The sequence below is a fragment of the Rattus norvegicus genome, chromosome 1, assembly GCF_036323735.1.
Source record: "Rattus norvegicus strain BN/NHsdMcwi chromosome 1, GRCr8, whole genome shotgun sequence".
Lineage (NCBI taxonomy): Eukaryota > Metazoa > Chordata > Mammalia > Rodentia > Muridae > Rattus > Rattus norvegicus.
This window is the reverse complement of record NC_086019.1, coordinates 144,395,351-144,417,228: the sequence shown is the minus strand read 5'-3', so window position 1 is coordinate 144,417,228 and position 21,878 is coordinate 144,395,351. Positions and strand designations below refer to the sequence as shown.

The 21,878-nt window shown below is 46.0% G+C and overlaps 1 protein-coding gene across 4 annotated transcripts in view; it reads right to left on the bottom strand.

The window, feature by feature from the left end:
• Nucleotides 1-5,542: 5,542 nt before the first annotated feature.
• Nucleotides 5,543-21,878, bottom strand: part of Zfp592 (zinc finger protein 592) — a 56,460-nt gene continuing 40,124 nt past the window's right edge. For 2 of the 4 annotated variants that reach the window (XM_039105592.2, XM_039105598.2), the window contains 7 exons: nucleotides 20,295-20,473; nucleotides 12,995-13,171; nucleotides 12,554-12,713; nucleotides 12,167-12,454; nucleotides 11,840-11,952; nucleotides 11,249-11,384; nucleotides 5,543-9,354 (listed from right to left, as the gene is read on the bottom strand). In XM_039105592.2, coding sequence (XP_038961520.1) covers nucleotides 8,833-9,354; nucleotides 11,249-11,384; nucleotides 11,840-11,952; nucleotides 12,167-12,454; nucleotides 12,554-12,713; nucleotides 12,995-13,171; nucleotides 20,295-20,473 — 1,575 coding nt within the window. In that variant the 3' untranslated portion in view covers nucleotides 5,543-8,832. Of the gene's footprint in view, nucleotides 9,355-11,248; nucleotides 11,385-11,839; nucleotides 11,953-12,166; nucleotides 12,455-12,553; nucleotides 12,714-12,994; nucleotides 13,172-20,294; nucleotides 20,474-21,878 lie in introns of those variants that run through there. The other 2 variants (NM_001106272.1, XR_005501949.2) reach the window with 2 other exon arrangements.

Sequence of the window (21,878 nt, the reverse complement as noted above, 5' to 3'; positions counted from 1 at the left end):
ACTGCTCTTCCAGAGGTCCTGAGTTCAAATACCAGCAACCACATGGTGGCTCACAGCCATCTCTAATGAGATCTGATGCCCTCTTCTGGTGTGTCTGAAGACAGTTACAGTGTACTCATATATAATAAAAAACAAAAAACAGAAATCAAGATTCTACCTTCTCCTTCACCTTTTTTCCTTCCAAGCCTGGGGTGTGGGGAGCAGGGGCAGTAGAGACGCTGGGTATGGTGACTCATACCTGTAATCCCAGTACCTTGGAGGCTTTGGATGACTGTTATGAGCTAGGGGCTAGCCTGAGCTACATACTGAGACCCTGTCACAGAAAACAAAAGGGAAAAAGCTAAGTAAGAGAACTGCTATGAGTTCAGGGTGAGCTTGGGTTACACAGGGAGTCCTTGTCTCAGAAAACTAAACAGACAGACAAACAAACCCCTCAGGACAAAGCGAGGTTATTGGGCAATAACACCAGCTTTGAGGAACAGGCTGCCATTATCACCCTGCCACATGGCCTCTGCTTCAGAGTGGATCATAGTTCCCTTCCAAGGCCCCCAAAATCTGAGGCCTTCTCAGCAGTCAGCTCTCAGCTTCCTGTCCTTCCTGCTGGGCTTCTCTCCCTACAGACTATGAAGGCTATCAAGTGCTTGCTTTTCCCTGAGATATTAACCCTTCCTTTCACTACTGAACTTCTCAGAAGACACCAAAGGGAACCCACCCCATCGAGCTGTGATGGAGCAGTTAGCCAGCCTGGGTTTCAAAGCACAGACAATGCCTTCTGAATAAAGGCAAAGCAATCCCATGGCTATGCCCAATAAGAATGGCAGGATGCCAGGTTCTGAGGGCTGACTGGATCTCCTAGAGACCATAGCGCCCCAAACTGGGACGGGGGTAAGTTGAGGGCAGAATATACAGCCACAGGATCCAAAGAGGGTTGGCAAGAAGGGAACTTGGCATCATTAAATATCCCTCTACCTTGATCTTTATGCTGCCATCATATGTTCTCAGCTCAAGCTAGAATGTTGGTCCTGGGGATGCCCAGTCCCCGTACACAGCTCCAGTCTGTCCACTCTGAGACAGCTCAATTCTGGGACGACAGAAGCCCCGCAAATGTGCAGACACAGCACCCATGGGATATCGTTTCATTGTTCTTGAGACAGGGTCTCACTCTGTGGTGTCTGAATAACATGGACTTTGTAATATAGACCAGGCTGGCCTCAAAAGGTGTGTGCTGTCATGTCTGCTCTTTTTCTTTTTAAATGTGTGAGGAGCATGTGTGCATACTTGGCCTCGTGGGACATGTGGAGGCTGGGGGTTGTCTTTCCATGACTGTTCTTTGAGCTAAGTCTCTTAGTGAACCAGAAACTCACTGTGCTGACTGGCTAATGAGACCTCAAGACCCTCTTGTCAAAACACACACACACACACACACACACACACACACACACACACACACCCTCACTGGGACTCCTTTCTCTTTGTTCTTATCCAAAAGCCAAGTCCGAGCATGAGAATTCAACAAAACCCAGAACCCTGTTGTTCTATCCATGAGATTCTTTTATCTCACACTGCAGGCTAGCTATCCTTCCTTCAAGCTGATCTGCAGTGGTGTGTGTGTGTGTGTGTGTGTGTGTGTGTGTGCACGCGCGCGTGCTAGGCAAGCATACCAGCATTGAGTTACTGAGTTATCTCTGGCCTGTTTCTTACTCTCTTTCTTGGGACAGGGTCTTACTAAGCTATACAGACTACCTTTGAACTCATTCTTGGGCTTGGCAGGCCTTGAACTTTCCATCCTCCTGCCTCAGCCTCTGAGTGACTGAGATTGTGGGCCTGTGCCACTGGGCCACATCACAGTACTCTCAAATGCTTGTCTGATCTTTCTCCAAGAGCTTAAGTAGCCCTCAGCTCTGGCAGCTGAACCTCTGTTCCAAGAGGGCGGAGCCTCTGTGTCCTGCCCTTGTGGGATGATCCAGGAAGTCTGGGATGTTCCTGCAGGGACTGGAGATGCAGCCACAGCACTTAGAGGATTACTGCTAACAAGAAGGCACTCTCATTCTAGTTTGAGTGGAAGGGGAATTTAGGTCCCCAAAGTAGGGCTCCCAGCTGGGTGTTCTCTCTAGCCTACATGCTCTGATTGAGCTCCACACTGCCCCAGGTCTAGTCACTTTCCAGAGAAAAGGGTACCCAGGGTCACAGGGCAGCAGTTAGTTAAGTCCAGAAAACCAACTCATCTTCAACTGAGCCTAGAAAGACCTCCCAACCTTGACTCCTCCTTTTAGGGCAAACTAGCCTGTTGTCTCCCCATCAAGTCTTCCCTTTGCTCTTCCTACCCCGCACTGAGGAAAAATGCAGTGTCCCCAAGCTGTAACCCCAGCCTTTCCCTCTGTTCTCATCTGGAGATAGAGTTTTCTCATTCCCTCAAGTTAGCCAAGCTGGTCTCAAACTTGACCCCGCTTCCCGCAGGCCCCTGGGTGCCAGGCTTACAGACTTGAGCTACCAAAGCTTCTCAAGGCAATCTTTAATGGCCCTAGCTCTCATCTCCTAAGCATCTCCTCGTCCTTCTGAATGTTTGAATGCCTCTCAGTAACAACTGCTACCACTTCTACCCACGCAAGTGACAGTACTAACAAATCCAGCCACCACCTGTCCCATCTGCCTCCTACTCCATCATTGACCCCACCACCACACCCCCCAGTGTTAGGGGTTGAACACAGAACCTCCAGGCAAATGTCTCACCACTGAGCCACACACCCAAACCTAGCAGAGTTTCCAGGCCAGGCGAGACTTGAGCATGCAGCCCTCCTCCCTGCTGCTGGTTTGGACCAGCAGACCTGGCCTTCTACAGCATTCCTTCACTTCCATCATTTCCCCACAGGTTTTGAGACAGAGTCTTACCTATGTAGCTGTAGTTGGCCCAGAACTCACTCTGTAGACCAGGCTAGCTCAAACTCAGAGAGATCTTTCTGCCTCTGACTCCCAAGTACTGGAATTACAACACTTGCTGGGACACCATACCTGACTTCCTTCTTTGTTTCTTTCTTTTTGTGAATCACTACAGGCTGGCCTCCACTCACTGTGCAGAGATGCATGACCATGAATTCCTGATCTCCTTGTCTCGGCCTCTCTGGTGCTGTGGTTAAGGTGTGTGACAGACACCTAGCTTTGGCTGCATTTTAAAGATCATATCCAAAAGCCTCTTCAGTATTAGCCTAGGAGCAAATCGTGAAATTCCCACAAGCAGAGCTTCTTAGACAGTAGCACACCTTTATCACTAGCACTAGAAGTCGAGGCTGGAGAATCTGTGGGTTCAAAACCAGCCTGACCTACAGAGTGAGTTCCACAACAGCCAGGAGCACAGATAGACTCAGTCTCAACACACACACACACACACACACACACACACACACACACACACACAGAGCCACACCCACGGGCTTGACTTTAGGTCTAGTACAAGAGGACAGTGGCTATCTATGTGACAGCACTGTGACCCTTGAAGCTAGTGATATTACACGTCTACAGTCACTTGAACACTCACTCCTCCCAGATGTAATTGGCACAAAAAACTTTCTTATTTTTATGAGCCAGTTCCCACATAGCCAATAACATATGTATTGATTTGTAGTATTCTTGTACCTAACACAATTTAAATTTGAAAATAATTAAAAAAAAATACAGGCATAGTTGGATCCTCATGAGTTTAAGGCCAGTTTGGACTACATAATGAATTTCAGGCTAGCCTGTGCTAGAGACTAAAACTGTCTTTATACACATACATTTTTTTATTTTTATTTTTTATTTATTTATTTTTTAAAATATTTTATTTATTTATTATATATTATGATTACACTGTCACTATCTTCAGACACACCAGAAGAGGGCATCAGATCTCATTTCAGATGGTTGTGAGCCACCATGTGGTTGCTGGGATTTGAACTCAGGACCTCGGGAAGAGCAGTCGGTGCTCTTAACCACTGAGCCATCTCTCCAGCCCTACCATTCTTCTCAGGGTCATAAAAGCACATTTAAAGGCCAATACACTATACAATGAATGAGTTCAAGAATTCATCTGGATGCAGGCCCCTAAAGAGCTGAGATGAAGGATTAAAGATGCCTGAGAACTATCAACAGGCAGAAAGCCCGATTTGGAAAGGCTCAACAAAAGGCAAAAGTAACAGGAAAGAACTCAGTATGTAAAAACAGAAACCCCGGTACAAACTGAAAAAGAAATAAATGTACTTGCAGAGAAAGATCTTTTCTATTTTGCATAGATCTTTGCATAGATCATAGAGTAAATGGATAAGGAGAATACTGTAAGGATTCTTGTCTTTGAGACAGTCTTTTCTACTCTGATCATAAACATCAATAGAAGGAGTAGAATTGAGAGACCCAAAGACACAAAGAAAGCCCATCCTCATCAGGAGAGGAGAGGACCTGAGACCAAATGATTGTCAAACAACAGGGATCGAGGACTGGCATTTCTGTGAGGGTTTTTTGTTTGTTTTTAACGACAGGGTTTCTATGTCTAGCCCTGGTTGTCTTGGAACTAACGCTGTAGACCAGGCTGGCCTCAAGAGCTGCCTGTCTCTGCTGGGACTAAAGGCGTGGACCAACACTGCCACCACTGCCTAGGCTGCATTTCTGATTTTTAATTATTGTCTTTCTCCATTACCCTGCTCCTGAGATCACCCAAGGAAAATTAGAAAGTCTGTATGGTGGTACAAGCCTATATATAATCTTATTATTCAGGAAGCTAAGGCAGGATTTAGGGCCAACCTGGGATATAAAACAAGACTCTATATTAATAAAAAGAAAAAAAAAAGGACTGGGAGGCTCCTCAGTGTTAGAGCACTTGTCTAGTATGCCCAAAACCCTACCTAGGACATTCACCACCTTGACCATAATTATAATTCTACCATAAATTCAATTAGGAATGTATCAAAGGACTGGAAGGTGATGCAAAACTGATAACTGCCTTGCTAAAAGGTGGGCTTATAGATACATTTTATAAATATTACATTTCTCTATTAGTGGTCTGCCATTTTACAATAAAGAATCATTTTAAACAGGGACCTGGAAAAAAAAATTATGTTATTTGGAAGTCATGCCCCAAGGCATTCTGTGCTCCCTGCTTAAGCTGCTGTGTGTGTGTGTGTGTATGTGTGTGTGTGTGTGTGTATGTGTGTGTGTGTGTGTGTATATGTGTGTGTATGTGTGTGTGTATGTGTGTGTATGTGTGTGTATGTGTGTGTGTGTGTGTGTGTGTGTGTGTGTGTGCGTTCTTGGAGAAGATAAAGGACATGGTCCGGAAGCTCGAAGGTCCAGTACTGTTTAGGCCAGCCCTGGGCGCTCTGTGCTTATATTACTAATTGAATCCAATGTATTCATTCACACATTCACGCTCTCAGCCATACACCTGGATGCAAATCACCGATGGATGAGAAAACCTGAACTCTTAAAGGGTTGTACTGACCCACTGTCTTCAGTTTTGAACAACCTCTGTAACACTAAGTAAGTGGAAAAAAAGCAAGCTTCAGAACATGACGGATAGAATGCTACTGTTTGTATTAAAAATAGATATATAAATATACATATTTATAAACTCATAAATGCATAGAATTGCTCTGAAAGGATACACAAGATAGAGATAACAGCGAGGAACTCTGGCAAGGGCACTGGAAGCCGACCTCCACCAAGAACTTTACTTTTTATTGTATGTTCATTTGTACTGTAGAATGCCTTATGTGGTCAATGTTTACGTATCTATTTTTCCAAACCAAAAGAGGTTTCTTTAAATTACCTGGTGTTGAATGTACAATGGCATCCAGGACAGAAGTTCCTCAGCCTGGGGCAAGGCAAAATGTGGAAATTCTAGGGTGGGCCACAACACAACCATTAAAATTTTAAAACCCAGACTGTTTACATAAGAGGCAAAATCTTTATAACAATTAGTCCACGGTAATTCAGCATATAGTTTTACAGAGACAAAGCAGTTAAAGAGTAAATACTAGTCATTTGTCAAGCCTCAGGGTATCCAGATGGTAGTTTCTAGAGGGTAGCAAATCTCATCTAGCTTGGTCAGGAGAGCATCCGCTGCAGGGGTTACAGCAAGCATCCTCAGATGACAAATAGTGCACTAAAAAACTGTCATGAGCAATCAGGAGATACTCTGAGGGAACCGTGTGTGTCCCAGAAGTTAGGTAACCTCTTCTAGAGATGGTGGGTCTTCAGATGGAAAGGAAACCCCAGTGAGAGCCAACATCAAGGACACCGCATGTGCAAACGCAGGGCTCTCCTTGGGGTGACAAGGCACTGGAGGATCTGGCATTAAGGGGCACCCTGCCTTTTTGGAAACTAGAGGGGTGGGCTTTGGGTGGCTCCACACTGCTGACAGGCTGGCAGCAGCCAGAGCAGCCCTGTCACTAAGGCAGCACAGGTTTGACTCAGCACCATCATCCCAGGTAGCCCAGCGTTCTAACCTAAGACCGTTTTTGTTGTTGTTTGGTTTTGCCTCTGTAAAATAGAAGGGTAGCTGAGAGCCTTGTGAGGATTAAGTAAAAGAGTTAAACAAGATGCCTGACAGAAGCAGGGCTGGAGACGTGATCTTCACCATCACTGAATAATAGATAAGCAGACTGGCCGATTCCTAACTGAACCCCACCTCCAGTGAGATGTGCTCCATCTCCCTGTGCCCCCGGTCCACAAGCACAGAACCCCCTGTCCACGTGGTAGCCTGGAAACTACAGTGCTTGCACACTCGTGACCTCACGAAAGTCTTGAAGGAGCTGGATAGGGATTCCTAATTCTGCTTTGAATGAGAGGAGCCCATGAGGATGAGGGGTGCTAGGAACTGGTTGAGGGCAGCAAGAACCCAGCTCATGGCTCAGGCTTCCCATAGCAGGTCCTATTCTACTACTCCAAGAGGCTGCATCTGATATGAGGCCAGCTATTCTACCCTTAGTTTCTCCACCTTCTTTGTTCCAGCAGCTCCCATGGTTTCTGAGTGGGAAGAAATGCAGAAATACAGCTCAAAGTCCTCTCTTCAGCCCCTTAAGAATGATCTGGGGTGCAGAGGCTCCCAAAACTGGGAGATTAGCATGAGGTGAAGGTTGAAGGATCTGAAGAGAATGCAGGGTATGTGAAGGAACTGGGAGAGGGACAGTGGCTGGCTTGGGACCTGCTCAGCAGGGCTTGTTTTCCTTCACTGCCAGCTGGGAAGCAGGGAAGTGGAGGACTGGCCAGGAAGAATGCTCATTAAAATGGTGTGTACAGTAGAGCCGCTCTGCAACTGAGGCAAGCACTAACTTTTCCCACTGCCATTAGCCTTTCACGAAAAATTTGGCATTTGCTAGAGCAAGGAAAAAAGTCTTCAATTGTGAAAAGGTCATGCATATTTATCCAACTTGATTCCTAATTGGTATTCATGCCTCCCTTGAAAGATCAAGCGAGGAACTCAGCCAAGCTTCCCTGTGCTACAGGGCCTAACCCAGGCCTATTGGGTCCAAGAACACCTTCCCACAGCTTGTCCCTTGTACTTGGACAAGCCTAATCTCATCTAATCCCAATTCTACCAAGTCTGGATTTGCTGTGGCAATAGCAGTCTCTGAATGTTGTATGAATGTCACAGAATCCCTTCTCTTAATCTCTCACCAAGAATCTCTCGGGTTGAAAACCCTTTGATGGAAAGATGCCCAGAGAATATCAATAGACCTTAAGGCTAATGCTGCCAGGCCAGAGACCTTGGAGTGGCTCTTGGCCAGTACTGACACCCCCACCACCACCCTGCTCCTTTAGAACTCTTCAGAGAACCAAGATGTATATATAGGACTCCTGGTTTTCCAAGCAAAAGCTCCAGAACCCAGAGCTCCCATGGGCAGCAGGAAATGCTGTTTTCCTTCAGATGGGGTAGTCAGGACTGTCTGGGAAGAGTCTCAGGTGGATCAGGGAAGCGCTAGCTTACCAGAAGAGGAATACAAGAGCCTACCTGCATGGTAAGAAGATTTTTTTTATTGAAATATAGTCTGAGCAACAAGATGTAGCCGAGAGGAGGAGGGGCTGGCCTGCCTGAGGCAGCAGCATCTAATGGCACAGGAACAAAAAAATACAAATACCCCAATGTCTGTGTGCCCCACACCCCACCTGCCAGGGATTGTAGGACAGCAGCAGAAGGAAGACCCACCACAGCCCCAAAGAGGATCTGGCTCTTGGCACCTGCCTGCCTTGGCCATATTTCGTGCTTCTCTCAGGTCCAAACAGGAGTGTACTGCCATTTCTCCCACCCACAGAGACATGGTCAGAGTGACAGGTGAAGTCCTCGGGATGTTTCTGGGGGGAAGAATCAGAAAAAGAAGACAGGAGGGAAAGGGTGAGCAAGGGACCTCACCAAGCCAGGCTGGGGAGAGTTCCCAGAGGAATGGCCAGCACCCTTCATTCCCTTCCTTCTTGGGCTCTGAAGGCAAGAAGGAGAGCTCTGAGGTGTCTCCAGATGAACACAGCAGGTAGGGAGCCCAGAGCACAGCTACTGAGGGGTTGCAAGCTGAGTTGACAGCATTGGGGCTGCACTACCTAAGTAGCCTGGGGCTGGAAGGACATGGATGAGAATTGGGGTATCAAGAAGCAGCATTAAGCCATAAATAACAGAAGCAAATTCAGAGCTGTGAGGAATTCTCGGTGGCCCCACATTTTCTGGGGCTGGGGACATCCAGAACCCACAGCTCAGAACAGACACTGCTCCAGAGCACAGTGGCCACACAAACACTGGGTAGAGCCTTTATTTCCCACAGTCTGCACAGCAGGTGCAGGGTGCCACAGCCTGCCTGATGGCTCCGGAGCCTCTGGTCACACCTGAGGAGATAGTGCATGGCTGTTCTGGTCCTGAGAGGCCTGTGGTTGATTCTGAGGGTCTTGGGCACTGTCTTCATCCACAGCCAGGCCTAGTGACCTCCTTGGCTCTATGTCAGCCACCAAAGGCTCACTGACACATTCTTCCAGTCCATTCTCTCCAGTCTTCACAGCCACCTCCTCTCCAGAGCATGCCTCTGGGTCTGTGGCTTCCACCTTCACCTGCACGATTTCTTCCCCACCCTCTTCTTGGCCCCTCACTTTGTGGACTATGAACAGGTGGCGGCTGAGGGAGCGGGCAGATGTGTAGCACAGGCCACAGAGGGGACACTGGGCTGTGGAGCTGTCCACTTGGTGCTGAGGTATGTGGCTCTGGAACTCCAGCTCCGAGTCTGTGGAGAAGGTGCACCTTGCACACTGAAACAGGGGCTTGTGCCTCTTGGTGGAGGAAGCAGTCGCACCATTGCTCGTGCCTGGAGCATCTGCCATTCTGCTGACAGGTCTTTTCAGATGGTTCACCTGAAAGACAAGCATGAGCAGAGATGAGGCCAAGCTCACCTGCACCTTCTGCTCATCAAGTGCCATGGAACTCAGGTGGAGGGCAGCGTTTGGGAGTCGTCTTTTCTTCACTTTCCTCATGTGTGAAGTGTTTTACCTGCGTGTATGTACATGTGCATGTTTGGTACCTGAGAATGCCAGAAGAGGGTACTGGATTCTCTGGAGCTGCACTTATGGGTAGTTCTGATTCCCACATGGCTGCTGGGAATCTAATTGGGGTCCTCTGCCACAGTTACAAAAGAGTTCTTAACTGCTGAGGCATCTCTCCAGCCCCGGTCCTTTATCTTTACTGTTAGGCACACGGACCTAACAGGAAGGTCCCGCCCAGCCCACGTCTCAGGTCTGCTCATCCCAGGACGGATCACCTCTGTGCTTAGTGTCTGTCAGCCTCACACAGCCAGGGTCATCTGGGTAGAGGGAACCGCGCCTCCTTCGCACTGACCCATAGACAAGTCTACAGGGCATTTTCTTAGACTGATAGGTTTCATTAGACTTAGCATGGTAGGTCCCAGCTTACTGTTGGCCGTGTCACTCCTAGACAGGTGGTTTTGGCTATATAAGAAAGCAGGCTTACTTAGCAAGACAGAGAGCAAGCCAATAAACACTGTTCCTCCATGGTCTCTGCTTCAGTTCCTGCCCTCGGGTTCCTGTCTTGAATTTTGACCCTGATCTTCCTCCATGATGGACTGTAAGCTGCAGTAAAGACTTTTCCCTCCAAATTGTTTTTGCCCATAGTCTTTATCATACCAATAAGAGAGCAAACTAGAAATTCTGGGTTTTATAATTCTTCTAAGAAACATCTCATGCAAGTTCAAGAAATACAAGAAAGCTTTGAAATGATTGCATGTCATTGCATGTGTGCACACCTCTCCCCTACACTTCTGTACTTAATAACATACACTGAATGCATGTCATTGTGTGTGCCGTCCCTCACCCTACTTAATAACATATACTGAAACTTGTCCCCATGTGAACAAACACAGAAGCTTCTCTCTTCTAGTGGCAGCGCACTAACCTACTGTGGGCTGAGTGTCCTCCAGCAGATACCCAAGTTTCCTCTTTGTCACTCAACACTCCACAATGCCTAAGGCCCAAAGCTCTCTAGCCAAAGTCTAGAACAGAACTGCTGTGTGGAAGGGCACGCGCAGCATTTGAAGGAAGGGAAATTGTATATGTTCTCATGTATTGGTGCTGACCAAAAAAAAAAAAAAGATTTGATATTCTACCTATCCTGTGTGTAAAGGCTTCTGCTACTAGCACCATTCTCTGAATAGCCAAAAAAGCTTCAAGATAGCCCATGGCCTCGTGGTAGCTCTCAGACCTACTGAGTCCTCCTCAGAGCACTTGGCCCTTTGCCATGATGTGGGAGAATCTGTAGCACAGGGGCAGTCAGGCTCTTCTAGAAGCTCACCGCAATTGGAGAAGGAGCATGCAACAGGAACGAGGCAAGGAAACAAGGGGCCAGCAGAGAGAGAGAGAGAGAGAGAGAGAGAGAGAGAGAGAGAGAGAGAGAGAGAGAGAGAGTTCTAGACCAGATTCTTGCCACAGCTAGTGTACAGGGAAGCAATAATCCTTCCTTGACAAGGTAGCTTTGCCTGCCTGACTCACTGGATTTTGAAGAAGCAGAAGTCAGGTTACAGCAGCAAAAGACTGATGGATTTCCCCACAGATCTTTGCTCCTGTTTCCTTCTTATGTTCAGTGCCCTAATGGGACATACAAAAATAGTGACCACATTAGGTGTTACTCTGCTTGCTCCATGGTCACAACTACTACTGGGCTCTTGAAGCCCTTCTAATGCCTTTCCAGTCCCAGGCTCACTAGGCAGCCAGTTCACAGCAGTGATCCCACACTCACCTGAGGGGAATGTCCACCTGCATGTTTGACTTTGGACGTCTGGCTCAAATCAGGGTTTCTGATACCGTGCATAAGGCTGATGTGGCTCTCCAGGAGGGAGGGCCGAGGAAAGCTGGGGCTATCCTCACTGCAGTACCTGCAAGAGCACATTTGAGGAGGTAAACACAGGTTCCCCAGTGTTCCTCACAAATACCAAGACTGAAAACCACGTGAGCAGGTAGACCTGCTAATCAAACCAGTACAGATGGATAAGGGAGCAGACACCAGCAGGTAAGGAGGCTTGCACACTTGACACTAAGTCCTCATCCCAACACAATCCAGAGGGCCCAGTGCTAGGCCAGAGCACTGTCATCTGTCACATCAGCATCTCTATTCTCAGACATTAGGCCACAGTGAGAAAGTCCAGGGCTGGAAATGGAAAGCAATAGTCAGCTGCCAGCCCTGGAGCTGGCTCCTGGCTTGCCTGATTTCTCACTTAGTCGGTGTTTTCTTGCTTTAGGACCTTGATCTCATAGCACAGAAGAGCACTAGTGACGCCACAGGCAAAGCTTTTTGATTTTCAGGCTTTTCTCCTTCCCCTTCCAGACTCACCCACAAGTGTAGACCTTCTTTACTGTGTCATGGTTGTTGCGAATGTGTTTGCGCAGGCTGCTAGGGTTGTGGAAGGACTGTTCACACTGCCGGCATGGGTACCGCCTCAGTGTCTACGGGAAGAGAAAACAAGTCCCAAAGCATCAGAATCCTAAGTTCGTTTTAGACGGTGTGACCAGATAGATAGAACACCCTCAAGACCGTCAGATCTATGGTACCCAGCCTGCCCAGAGCACCAGGAACCTGAGAGATTAGCCACAAAAGGGCCTCACAGGACAAAGTCCAAGAATCCCAGGGCTGCAGGGTGGCACATGCAGCTGTACTTACCCGACCATGGCTCTTTTTCATGTGGGATACATAGCTCTCTCGATCCGGAACCCACTCCTGGCACTCCTGGCAGGTCCAACCAGTGTTCCTCATCCGGGGCCTTGCTTCAGCCCTGCGGTGAGCGTCCGGCCGGCCCCAACGGCCAGCAGTCAGGGAGCTGCCTCTAGTGGCTACATTTGTAGCTGGGGGCTCAGTGGGAGCTCGAGAACCAGGGCGGTTAGAAGATGTGTCTGTTGAAGACTGGAGGCTTGACAGTTCCTCCACATTCCGGGGAACACCGTGGGTATTCTGGGGATTGGGAGAGGGATTACTGACTAGGCAAGGGAAAAAGATGCCCTGAGTCACACCCCTGGCCGAAGCACATCACTTCTTCCCAAGGTACCTCACCTTGACGTGCTGCATTAATTCTGGCTTCTGCAGAAACAGGAGTGGGCACTCAGGGCACTTGAAGACCGCCGCCTGTGTCTTGCTGACATTCTGGTAAAAATGTTGTTGAATGTGCCTCTTCTTATTGAAGATCATTTCACAGGAGCACTTATAAATTAGCCTGACAAGACAAGCCCCGGAGGTGTGAGGTAACCAGGGCTCTGCTGGAAGAAGCAAACAGCCCCTCTCCCCTGTCTGTGCTCTCTCTGAACCAGAGTGAAGTTTGAGGATCTACTAGCCTGAGCCAGTGTTCGTCTTTCCTGCCTTGGGATGTCCTCAGGAGACTCCATAGATCTCTCCACATCTCCACAGCATCAGCTCCCCAGCCCCTCCTTGGACCACCCTTAGAGCATCCAAGCCACCCTCTCTGCCCCACAGGACTAGTCCTGCAGCTGCACTCACTGGGAGGGTTTGTGGGGCTGGGTGGGGTGCTGGGTGGTACTGTGGTCCATCGTACTACTGGCAGTCTTGAAGGCCATGGGGCAGAATGCACATTTGTGGAAAACCTGGCAGTGTCGCTCCTGGATGTGGCTTTTCAGCAAGGCCAAAGTCAGGTGGATGACACCACAGTGGATGCACCTGGACAACAAAGGTGGGGGTGTGTTAGACTCGGGCAGCTCAGGGCTCTCCTCCCTCATTCCAGCCCATAGGCTGCAGCCTCTGCACATACATCCTAATATTGTGCTTGTTACTATCTGTACAAAGTGAATGCACAAGACTCCTTGAACCCAAGGTCACACCTGGTAGAGAAGGGAGGATAACCCTTAACCCTCCCCAGATTGGCCATCCTATAAACCAAAGCTCTGAGCCTCCTGAGAGAAGCTGACAGGAACAGAGAGGAAGGAGAATGTTACCCACTGGAAGGATGACAACACAGAAGGACAAGGAGAAGTTCAAAGGGAATTTGTAGAAATCCTTTCCCTTCCCGTGTGCTACCACTGAGAAATTAGGGATGGGTCCCTAACCAGTGCAACAGGGGCATGACACCACTGCAGTGACCGCTGTATTCAAATAGTCAGCACTGAGACCAGGAAATGCTCTCAAGAGCACTGTGCTGGGGACTGCTGGGAGCAAGGGCTGCTCTGCGGCTGCAACTCAGTGTGGCTAACCGTTAGCTTGCTTACGTATGTATGTGTGTATGTGTGTGTGTATATATGTGTGTATGTATGTATGTATGTATGTATGTATGTATGTATGTATGTATGTGTCTTTGAGGCAGGGTTTCTCTGTGCAGCTCTAGGTGTGAAAGCTGTTAAATTTTAAATCAATGAAATTATATTACAAATTCAGTTCGATGCCAGCAAGAGGACTCAGCAGGTCTAGGTTTCTACTGCCAACTCTTGACCTGAGTTCGACTCTTAGAACCCAAGTGTCAGGAAACTACCAACTTCCAAAAGTTGTACACAGGCCTCTACACACATATACCATGCATGCAAGCACATATACACAAAGTAAAATCAACTTCTGGCATAGAATAGTATTTCCATTCTATAGCCACATTTTAAAAATAAAGAGAGACAGTTTTATAATTATATGTTGTGAAAATATAAATTTTTAAAAGAAATAAGTGTATATTATTTAACTATTTCTATTATCAGCAATAAGAAAATAATAAATTGTTTAAATAATGTAATCTTGCTTTCTTATAACATCATAAACCACATTTCAACAATTTTTTTAAAAGGTCATTTTTTAAAAATGTTTTAAAATTCTAAAACATTTTTGGAAGAGGGGACAGAAAGGTTAAAATATGTCTAGAGAGATGATTCAGCACTTAAGAGCACTGGCTGCTTTTCCAGAGGACAGGGTTTGATCCCCAGCACCTACATGATGGCTAACAACCATCTATAACTCTAGTTCCAGGGGATCTGACACCTTCCTCTGGTCTCTGTGGATAACAGGCATACACATAGTTCAGAAACATACATGCAGACAAACTCCCACAATAAATAAATTTTTAAAATAATAAAACTAAATTTTAAAAGGGAGAATTTTCTAAGAGTTAAAAATAGGGAAAGGGGCTGTGAAATGCCACCCCCTGAGCAAGACACAGCCACTGCCCGCCATTAGGAACTCCCATGGGCTCCTCTATACAGGCATGGAGGGAGGAGTGGTGGTGGTGGGGAGGGCATGTCTCTCACTGCTGAACTATTGCTCACTGAGAAATTCAGGGAGAGGGGAAGTCATTGCCTTTAGCTGAGTACTGGTGATTTTACCAGACAGAATCAATGGACAGTTCCATCCCAATGCTCATACAGACAACCCTGGTTAAACTAAATAGGTCATGGGATGAAACCAAGTCATGTGAATCTGGGAGACTTGGAAGGATGGTGTGTAGACACTGACAGATATAGGAGAAAAGGCCAGGGAGTGATGGCATATATCGTTGATCCCAACACTTAGGCAGAGGCAGAAGGATCTCTGAGTTTGAGGCTAGCCTGGTCTACAGAGTGAGTTCCAGAAAAAAAGAAAAGAAAAAAGGAGAAATGGGAAGAAAGAAAGGATTAATTAAAACACACATATACACATATGAAATTATCAAAAAAATTTCAATTTCTTAAAACATATGAACATTATATAAAATGTAATTATATGATACATTATACAATGTATAAGAATTTTAGCACTGTCCTTAAAAAAATAACATTTGTACCAAAAGAATGGGAAGAAATATCTGCAAATCTGTATCTAGCAAGAAACTTAGTAACGAATGTTGGCAAAGACTTCACACTCTGCATGTACAGTAGCTTTGGAAAACAATCTGTCAGGGCTGCAGAGAGGTAAGCAGAGAGTTAGGATTTGGCATTTGCATTTACTCCTGTGTGCTCACTAAAAAAAGAGGACAAAGCCAGGTGTGCAGCATTCAGAAACCTAAGAAAAAAGAGTGCAGAACTGACAATTCAAAGACAGAGACTGAGAGGCATCTCTGTAACAGAGTACCCTTGACTAGCACTTGAAGCCTTGGGTTCAATCTCTAGAATTTAAGGGAAAAAAGATTAAAATAAAGTATCTTGGTGCTGACCATGGTTGCACACACCTTTAGTCCCAGCACTTGGGAGGGGGAGGGGAGGGCCAGGCAGACTCAGACACAGGAAGATCTTTTTTAGTTCAAGGTTAGCCTGGTCTACATATCAAGTTCCAGGCCAGTCAGAGCCATATAACAAGACCCTGTCTCAAAACAACAGCAAAAACCCAAGATGAAGAAAAAATAAAAGACATTTCCCTAAATATTTTAGTATTGAATGAATTGCTATTAGATGGGATTTGATCTTAGAATTGGCTGTATAAACTTAAGTCAACATTTAAAAGGTTCTGGGAGCTTTTATTTTAGTTTGCTTTAAAAAAGAAGGACTTCTTTGTTGTTTATTCACTTGTTTTTTGAGACAGGGTAGTTAGTCCTGGCTGTCCTGGGATTCACTATGTAGACCAGGCTCGCCTGGAACTCCCAGAGATCCACCTGTCTCTGGCTCTTGAGTGGTGGGATTAAAGGTATGTGCCACTACCAACCAGCAAGGATTGTATCTATTTTTAAATTATTTATTTATTTATTTATTTATTTATTTATTTATTTATTTATTTATTTATTTTTGATTCTTTTTTTCGGAGCTGGGGACCGAACCCAGGGCCTTGCGCTTCCTAGGCAAACGCTCTACCACTGAGCTAAATCCCCAACCCCTTTAAATAATTTATTTAATGTATATGAATACACTGTAGCTGTCTACTGACATACCAGAAGAGGGCATCAGATCCCATTATAGATGGTTGTGAGTCACCATGTGGTTGCTAGGAATTGAACTCAGGACCTCTGGAAGAGCAGTCAGTGCTCTTAACCGCTGAGCCATCTCTGCAGGCCAAGGGTTTTACTTTTAATTATGTGTATATGTATATGTTGTGTATGGGTTTGTTCATATAAGTTCAATGTCCATAGAGGTTAGGAGAGGGAGTTGGATCTCCAGAAGCTAAAGTTATAGGTGGTAGTTGTCCAATGTGAACTCTAGGACCCAATCTTGGATCCTCTGCGAGAGCAGTATACACCCTTACCTGCTGAGCCATCTCATAGAGAGGGCCAGGATTCAGTTCCCAAGGCCCACATGGCAGAACTGATTCCTGCACGTTGTTCTCTACAGGCACACTGGCATGCACTCTCCCTCACAAATAAATAAATCATTACTATTTTTAATCCAAAATACTGATGAATCACATTATACTCTTGTTGCAAGCCTTTCTGTAACTCTTCACTGCCTTGACTAAAGTCCACAAGTTTGTCAAGGAACATAAGGTGTGGTGGCCTGGCCTGACCCTGCCAGCTCCCCAGGTCATATTCACATGCCTTTTCCATACACTGGCTATCCCCCTGGCCATCCCTTTTGTGTTTGCTATCTCCCTGTCTCTACTCTGCCATATGTACTCTCTCTCCCTTATCCTTCTGCTTGAAAACCTCCTAAGATCCCTGTGGAGGTTTGAGTGAGACTGGCTACCACAAGCTCACCGTTGAATGTTTAGTCCCCACTTAGTAGAACTGCTTGAGAAGGGTTAGGTGGTGTGACCTTGTTGGAATAGGTCTGGCCTTGTTAGATGTGTCACCAGGGGTGGGCTTTGAGGTTTTAAAAGCCTAAGGCAGGCCAGTCCCTCTCTCTGCCTGTAATTTGCAGAACAGATGTGAGCTCTCAGCTATTGTTGTAGTGCTATGTCTGCCTGCCTGCCTGCCTGCCTGCCTGCCTGCCTGCCGCCTTGCTCCCTGACATGATGACTCACCCTCTGAAACTGTGAGCAAACCTTCAATTAAATATTTCTTCTGCAAGTTAACCTGGTCATGGTGTTTCATCTCAGCAATACAACAGTAACTAGGACAATCTTGTTTCAGAAATTCTCCTGACCATTCTACTCTGAGTGTGTGTGTGTGTGTGTGTGTGTGTGTGTGTGTGTGTGTGTGTGTATGTAAGTAACCCTGGCTGTCCTAGAACTCACTCACTCTGGAGACAGGCTGTCTCCAACTCTGCCTGCTTCTGGAATTAAAGGTATGCACCACTACTGCCCAACTTTGAACTTTGTGTATAAAGTTTATTTTTATTTTATCTGTAGGGGGTTTTGTCAGTGTATATGACTATACGCCATGTGTGTCCAGTACTTGTAGAAGGCAGAAGAGGGCATCAATCCCCGGGGACTAGAGTTAAGGTAGCAGTTAGCTGCCCTGTGAGTGTTGAGCACTGAACCCGAGTCCTCTGGAAGACCTGCAAAAGGTCTTAACTGCTGCTCCATTCCTCCAGCTTCTGGCCTTCAATTCCTCTTGATCTTCATGCTTCTGGTCCCTGGATTCTGAGATTATAATCAAGTGCCTCCAGTGCTCCGCTTTTTTCTTTCTTTTTTTTTTTCAGAGCTGGGGACCGAACCCAGGGCCTTGCGCTTGCTAGGCAAGCACTCTACCACTGAGCTAAATCCCCACCCTCAGTGCTCCACTTTTAAAAAACCAAACTGACAAGCTGGGCATGATAGTGGCACTTGTAATCCCAGCATTTGTCTAAGGCAAGGTGATTGTGAATTTGAAGCTAGCATGAGTAACATAGAGGTCTAGGCCAACATGGACTATACACAGAAATCTTGCCTCAAAAAACAAACAACAAACAAACAAAAATGCCAGGTATAGGGGTTGGGGATTTAGCTCAGCGGTAGAGCACTTGCCTAGCAAGCGCAAGGCCCTGGGTTCGGTCCCCAGCTCCGAAAAAAAAAAAAAAAAAAATGCCAGGTATGGTTACATATGCATGCAATATATATATATGTGTGTGTGTGTGTGTGTATATATATATATATATATATATATATATATATATATATATATATATATATGCATGTGAACGTATGTTCATGTGTACACATACTCAGGGAACAAAGGAAAGAAGAATGCAATTTTAGGTCAGTCAGGCCTACAGAATAAGAAAGGCAAAAAGAAAAAACAAACAAAAAAGACAATGAGGAAGTTACATAAATTGACATGTGACTAAATATAAACAAAATGACTAAATATTTTCTTCCCCTTCAAGGTTCTTTACTCTGGTATTTAATTGTATTTTTGTGTTTTGGGGTTTTGTAAATGTATTCCTTTCAGATGTAGGTAGCGTATGTACACACTTAGGTGTGCGGATATATACATATATCCAGCTGAACATATATAGGGAGCTGAGGCTGATATTGGGGATCCTCCTCTAACACTCTTCACTTTACTCGCTGAACCCAGAGCATGCCGATTCCACTACTCTTGCTAGGATGTTTGCCCTGGGGATCATCCACTGTCACTGCTTCTTATGCTGAAGTTACAGGTGACTGCCAAGCCTGCATGGCTTTTGTATGGGTTCTGGGTTCTAAAGCCAGTCCTCAAGCCATCTACCCAGCCATGTTTTGAATTTGAAGAAAAGGTCTCCTGTGGTATGGGCTACCCTTGAATTTGCTAAGTACCCAGAGATGACCACAGCACCTGACCCTCCTGCCTCTACCTTACAAATTCCAGGATTACAAGAATGTGCCACCACTCTTGGTTCAATATTTAACTTTTTTCTCCTTTGGTTTTTTGAAACAGGGTTTCTCTGTATAATCTTGGCTATCCTGTAGCTCATTTTTGTAGACCAGGCTGGCCTTGAACTCAGAGATCCAAGTACTTCTGCCTTGAGCTCTGGAGGATGAAAGGCATAGACCAACATGCCCGGCTATAATATTTAACTTCTAAAAAACTAATTTTCTCGCTTGTGCCTTCCTTTCCTCTATAAAACAGAAATGTCTATCCACCTGCCAGCCACCACTGCTTTCACATGTTTTTTGAGGCAAGGTCTCTGGTAGCCCAGGCTGGCCTTGAACTCTTGATCGTCCTATCTCTACTTCCTATTATGGTGTTAGGAATCAAATCTAGGGCATCTAAGCATGCTAGGCAAGCACTCTACTAACTCAACTACATCTTATGCCTACTAGCCAACATGCTTGTCCTATTGAGGTGTGTGTGTGTGTGTGTGTGTGTGTGTGTGTGTGTGTGTGTGTGTGTGTGTGGTGTGTACGCGTGCATTTGTCTGTCAGTATGAAAGTGTGCATGTGTCATGGTGTGATCATGTAAAAGTGTAAGTGTAGAGATTGGAAAGGAACATGGGTGTCAGTCTTTGCTTTCTACCTTGAGATAGGGTTTCTTTGTGGTTCATTGTTCTGTATACCAAACTATCTTGCTGCCAGCTTCCAGGGCTTCTCCTATCCCCACCAATCTCACCACAAAAGCAATGGAATTACAAACACATGCTATACTATGCCCAATTTTACAGCGGTCTTGGAGTTTGAACTTAAGTCCTCACAGTTGTGTGACAAATGATCTATCCAGTAACCCATCTTCCCATTTAAAAGAATCCCTACAGGATTCTTTTAAAAGAAAAACTAATGGCATTTATTGATTGATTGACTGTGCATATTTGTTTATATACGTTAGTGCATATGCTATGATTTGGGAGTACAGGTCAGAGAAGCCATCCACAGGAGTTGTTTCCTTATAGCATGTGGGTAATGTGTATGGAACTCAGGTCAACAGGCTCATTGGTGGGTAACACTGAGCCACCTCACCAGCAACCCCCCAACCCCAACACACACATTGGGTTCTCAGTATAAAACAAGTTTCAGCCTAGTAAAAGGACCTGCCATTGGGCAATACCAGGACAGTAAGCCAGGTAGCACCCACCTGTAGCCCACTTTTCGGGCATAGTGCAGGCAATTCTCCTTTACATGAGTCTGGAAGTAAGCAGAGCGACAGAGGACACCACACTCCGGGCAGCAGTAGGGGGACTTGTGTGCATGGATCCGCTGGTGTGCACAGAAACTACATTGGTTGGGCAGCAGCATCTGGCATACCTGGCAAGTCTAGGAAAGAACACCAAGAAAGCAAATGACACGGGTGGGGGACTGGGAAGCATACGATCATAGACTGTTACAGTCAGGTAGTTGACGTCTAGGTGCCAGAACCTGGGAGGTTGAGGCAGAAGGATTGCCACAAATTCCAGGACAGTCTTGGTTACACACTGAGTGATACCCTGTTTCAACAAGACCAAACAATAGCATGGGAAAAGGGAAGAAAGAGGAGCAATGCAGGATGTGATTTGTGTAAATAGCCCTGAGTAGAATACAGTTCAGGCTTAGGCCAGAGGCATAGCTCAGAGGTTGAGAGCTTGCCTTGCATGCTTGAGGTTCTACACTAGAAGCACTGCACTAGAAACACAAACAAACAAAAGTTAAACAAGCAAGCTAGCAAAAAAATAAGGCAAACACGGTGACACATATCTCTGACCCTAGTGCTTGGCAAGGAGGGTCACGAGTTTGAGGCCAGCCAGTGTAACTTAGAGAAACACAGATGTGTGTTTGTTAAAAAGCTAGACATAGTGGGGTGGGTATACCTGTATTCCTAGCACTTGGGCAGTAGAAGCAAGAAGATCAGGAATTCAAGGCCAGCCTTGGCTATAAAGTGAATTAGAGGCTAGCCAGAGCTATATGAGACATTGCTTCAACATAATAAAAATAAGAGACACACTGTAAGACTTTCTAATACAATTAGGAAAGCTTGAACATAGATTTGTATTGGGTAAGATTAACGAGTGTCATTAATTTTATGAGGTGTGATGACAGCATGGTTAAATAAAAGTTTAAGAACAAGAAGGTACACTCTACCTTGTAAAGGCCTTAAATCCTAGCACTTGGGAGGCAGAGAGAAGGTGGAATCTGAGTTCAAGGCCAGTCTGGTCTGTGAGTTTCACAGAGTTATGTACAGAGGCCCTGTCACAAAAAAATCAAGGAAGAGGAGGGAGATGATGATGATGATGATGATGATGATGATGATGATGATGATGATGATGATGATATAGACCTCTTTGCTGACATTCTACCCCAATTATATGGCTTAAAATGCAAAGGAAAGGATGAACAACACCCACCCCACCTATACCAGTCAGTGCAGGGGAAGGCAGTTTTGCTTCAGGTGCAGACTTCCAGGAGGAAGACATAAATCCAAGCATGCTGTTCCTGCTGTGGTGGGGAGCTGTACCCTACCTATTTCAACACCCTTTGCTCTGGCTATGTGGCTAGACACTGGTATTGTCATGGAAACCCAAGCCCAGTGGCCATCAAGGCTAATTCCTGATCTCAAGTCTCCTTCCCTACAAAGCACATTTAGCAACAGGAGATACTGTGAATGATTCAAACTGGGCTGAGAGAAGCCCAACAGCCTCCAGAGTGGTCTCTCCCATTATGTCTGGTTGTGCTTTTCTGTAGCTCC